The following is a 3,582-nucleotide window of genomic DNA, read 5'->3' as shown; positions in this document are numbered from 1 at the left end:
ATGGGAAATGGGAAATGGGAAATGGGAAATGATGGGAACGGGGCAGGGAGGAATTGAACACCCCTCACCCCACAGCACACGGCGGGGCACAGGGGTCTGGAGAGGGTTTTTGTGTCCCTGCAGGCAGGGAAGGGCTCGGGAGGTGCCGGCAGCCCCGGGGGGAGGCGATGCACAGGGACGGGCTCCATCCCTCGGCTCCTCCTGCCGGGGCTCGCCCCAAGGTCCAGCTGTGCTGGGAGCCAGGGACAGGGACAGGGACAGGACAGGGAGCAGTGCTGGCCTCAGGTGAGGCACAGGTAGGAGGAGCAGCCGGCCCAGGTGATGGGGCTGGGCTTTCTCAGGTGACACAGAGGGGACAAGAGGGAGCGGCCTCAAGCTGTGCCAGGGGAGGGTTAGGCTGGATATCAGGGAAAAAATTCCTCATGGAAATGATGGCTTTGGCAAAGGAGCCGAACCCCAAAGGGGTTTTAAAGCCATGGGGATGTGGCACTTGGGGACAGGGTTTGGTGCTCTTGGGGAGCTCTCCCAGCCTTGTTGGACAGCACCCACAGGTTTAGGATGCTGGTTTTGGGGTCCCGGGGTGTCACTGACCTGAGCCCCTCACAGGGCACATCTCGGGGGTCTGGCCGATGGCCCAGCAGCGTCCTGAGTCACAGCAGCACTGCATCCTGCTGGCCTGGCCCGGCACGTCCCCGGCACAGCGGCCACCCAGCAGAGCCGAGAAACACGTCCCCAGGCGCTGGTCTGGGGGGACGGGGACAGGGACAGGGTGGGGATGGGACACATGGTCACAATGTGCCACCACCACCCTCTCAGCCAGCTCCTGAGGGCCCATTCCCGATGGAATCTCTCCTGGCTGTCCCCTGTCCCAGTCTGAGCCCCCTGACCCTAACCCTGGCCCTGCTGGGGGTTTGTGGCTCCTGGCCAAGGCCAGGGGACCGAGGGTGTCTCACATCCAGCAGGCTCCAGCTGGCACCGATCCCTCCAGGAAAACCTGGAGTCTTCCCCTCGGTCATCTCCCACCTTGTTGTTTCTCAAGTCAATTAATGAGGGGGAAAGTCTCCCGGGATGTGGCTGCCACTTCCCGGGAATGTAATTGGAATTAATTGTCTGGGGCTGTTTGATCTGCGGGCTGTGGGTGCCCCTCTGCTCCCAGCACAGCTCGGGCACCCGCAGGGGATGCTGACCCCAGTTCAGACCAGCAGATCCTTCCTCAGCACCCCCAGCCCAGCTCAGAGCTGCATTCCCAGGGAATTGCTCCTTTTGGGAAAGTTTAGCCCCTGAAAACAGCAGCAGAGAGAAAGTCAGAGCTGGAGAAGGGGGATTTGAAAGCAGGGATTGAATGCAAAAGTGGATCAGCTCCTAATCCTGAGGAAGGAGAGGAGAAGTGTGAGGTCCCAGTTTGCACAAAACCCCAGAAAAGCAGAAAATGCTGCAGGAGAGAGGGGAGGGGAAATTCCAGATGGGATTAGAGAGCTCAGAGGTGGGGACTGAGCTCTGGGGGGTGACAAGGTCAGGATGGCAGAGCAGGAGGGGGAGTGGGTCCTGCTGATCCTGAGGGGACAGGAGCCACCCCAGGAGGGACCTGGGGGTCTGGCAGGGCCTGCACCCATCCCATGGGAATTGTCCTGGTCCCAGGAGAGGCAGGAGAGATTATCCAGCACAGCTGATCCCACAGAACTGGGCTGGTGGGAGATGTCCTGGGCACCCCCTGAGACCCCTCCTGACCCATTCCATGGTTCCAGGAGCCTCACGTTTCCTTTTTCCTCTTGCTGAGCCCAAAGTGGATCAAACAAGGGTCCCTCAGGCAGGCCAAGGCCTCGGTGAGACCCTCGCAGCCCTCCCTGAGCCCAGGGCTCAGCAGGACCCAGGACTGGAAGCTCTGACTCTGCCCAAGGAGAGGCACAACCCAAACCCTTCCGAGCTTTGCTGAGTCTCAGGATAAAATGTGGGAAAGGCCAGAGCAGGAGTCTCAGGAGGGAGGGCAGGAACATCTGGAAATGCACCAAAAAGCCATTTTTCTTCATTAGAAATGGTTCTTTTAAGCTGCTCTGGAAGAGGAACCCTTTGTGCCAAGGGAAATGCAGGGAGCCCCCAGCACGAGGAGTGAACGAGGCTGTGGTGGCCCAGGGTGGGACCAGGCTCTGGTGACCAGCCCAGGTGCCTGAACAGCTCCAGAATGTTCCTCTGGGCAGGGATGGGGTTTTCTCCTGCTGGGGCAGGCGCTGGGAGCAGCTCCTGGCCCTGGGATGGGCTCCAGCTCGGGGATGGTTGTGTAAAAAAGGTGTGGGGAGGGAGGGGAAGGAGCAGCTGCCTGCTCCTGAGGCACTGAGGTCACCTCCAGGGTGACAATCTCCCCTCTCCTGGTGCTGGCCATGCTTTGACAGTGCCCACATGATTTATCCATCCTCTGTTTTCCCTCACTTCATTCCATGGGATGTAAACCAGGAACCCCAAACTCTCCAAACGAGCCCCGAGGTCCCCTCGAGCAGAGCTGGGGAAATTTGGGTGCCAGGGCAGCCCCACCCCAGCAGGAGCTGTGGGTTTTGCCAAAACAAACCCAGGCTGTCCCAAAAAGGGAGCTCAGGGAAAGGCTGGAGCACCCTGAGCCAGTTCAGGTGGAGCCTGAGTCCAGCTAAATCAGCTCAGGACTATTTTTAAATCTGAGCTTTCTAATTTTATTTATTTTCATTTCTTGAAGTTCTTGGTTTCAAGGAAAGCGGGGAATGTCCACATGACTCATCCCAGAGCTGTCACACCCCTCTGGGCTCATGGCAGGGGCTGGGAAACAGCAGGAAAAAATTCCATTCCCATTAAAATCTATCAGTTTCCCAAACAAGAGGACTCAGGCTTTACTTTTTACTCACACTTCACAACGTTTTTTTCCTCCTGGAACTAAAACATTTAATCCTGCTCCAGGATCCGTGGCTAGAAAAGAATTTGGAGCTGATTTTTTCTCAATTTTTTTTTCCTGTATTCATTTCCACAGAAAGCTGCACCTGACACTTTGCACTGCACCACCAATCTCTGCCTGTGCTGTAAGAATTCCTCTTCCCAAACCTCCCCATCCTCATCTTCCTGGAGGAAAACGGATTCTCAGAGCAGGGAAAAACCCCTGGGATTCATTTGGACTAAAGCAGGAGCCTCTGAGAGAACGAACAGGGATCATTCCTGCTCCTTTATCCCAGGAGCTGGGCTCTGATACCAGTGGGCCATCAAATATTTACAGGAAAGGAGTTTGGATGTGCTAAAGCCCCGGATTCCCTGCAGGCTCTGCAGGCACAGCTGGGCTGGGGAGAGCCTTTGCAATGTGAACAGCTGGAGCCAAACCGGCCACGAGGTGCAGCCGGGAGTGGATGGAACAAAGCAGAGCATTTCTCCCCAGATCAGCCCCCAGATGCCTGTGTGGACGTTCCCAGCCCTGATCCAGCCCCGGATCCCGTTTTTGGCTCACCGAGGCAGCGGGAGCCGTCGGGGCTGCTGGCGAAGCCGCGGGGACAGGAGCACACGTAGCTGCCCACGGTGTTGGTGCAGTCACCGCCGTCACACACACCAGGGATGGTCCCACACTCATCCACGTCT

General features: G+C 57.7%; 1 protein-coding gene across 1 annotated transcript in view; it reads right to left on the bottom strand.

The window, feature by feature from the left end:
• Positions 1 to 3,582, bottom strand: part of FBN3 (fibrillin 3) — a 72,682-nt gene that overhangs the window by 35,990 nt on the left and 33,110 nt on the right. Inside the window, exons 9-10 of the mRNA XM_019009100.2 lie at positions 3,455 to 3,580; positions 592 to 744 (exon numbers count right to left, since the gene is read on the bottom strand). Coding sequence (XP_018864645.1) covers positions 592 to 744; positions 3,455 to 3,580 — 279 coding nt within the window. The remainder of the gene's footprint in view (positions 1 to 591; positions 745 to 3,454; positions 3,581 to 3,582) is intronic.

This window comes from Parus major, chromosome 28 (genome assembly GCF_001522545.3).
Source record: "Parus major isolate Abel chromosome 28, Parus_major1.1, whole genome shotgun sequence".
Lineage (NCBI taxonomy): Eukaryota > Metazoa > Chordata > Aves > Passeriformes > Paridae > Parus > Parus major.
Note: the sequence above shows the minus strand (reverse complement) of the source record. Positions and strands in the feature narration are given on the sequence as shown.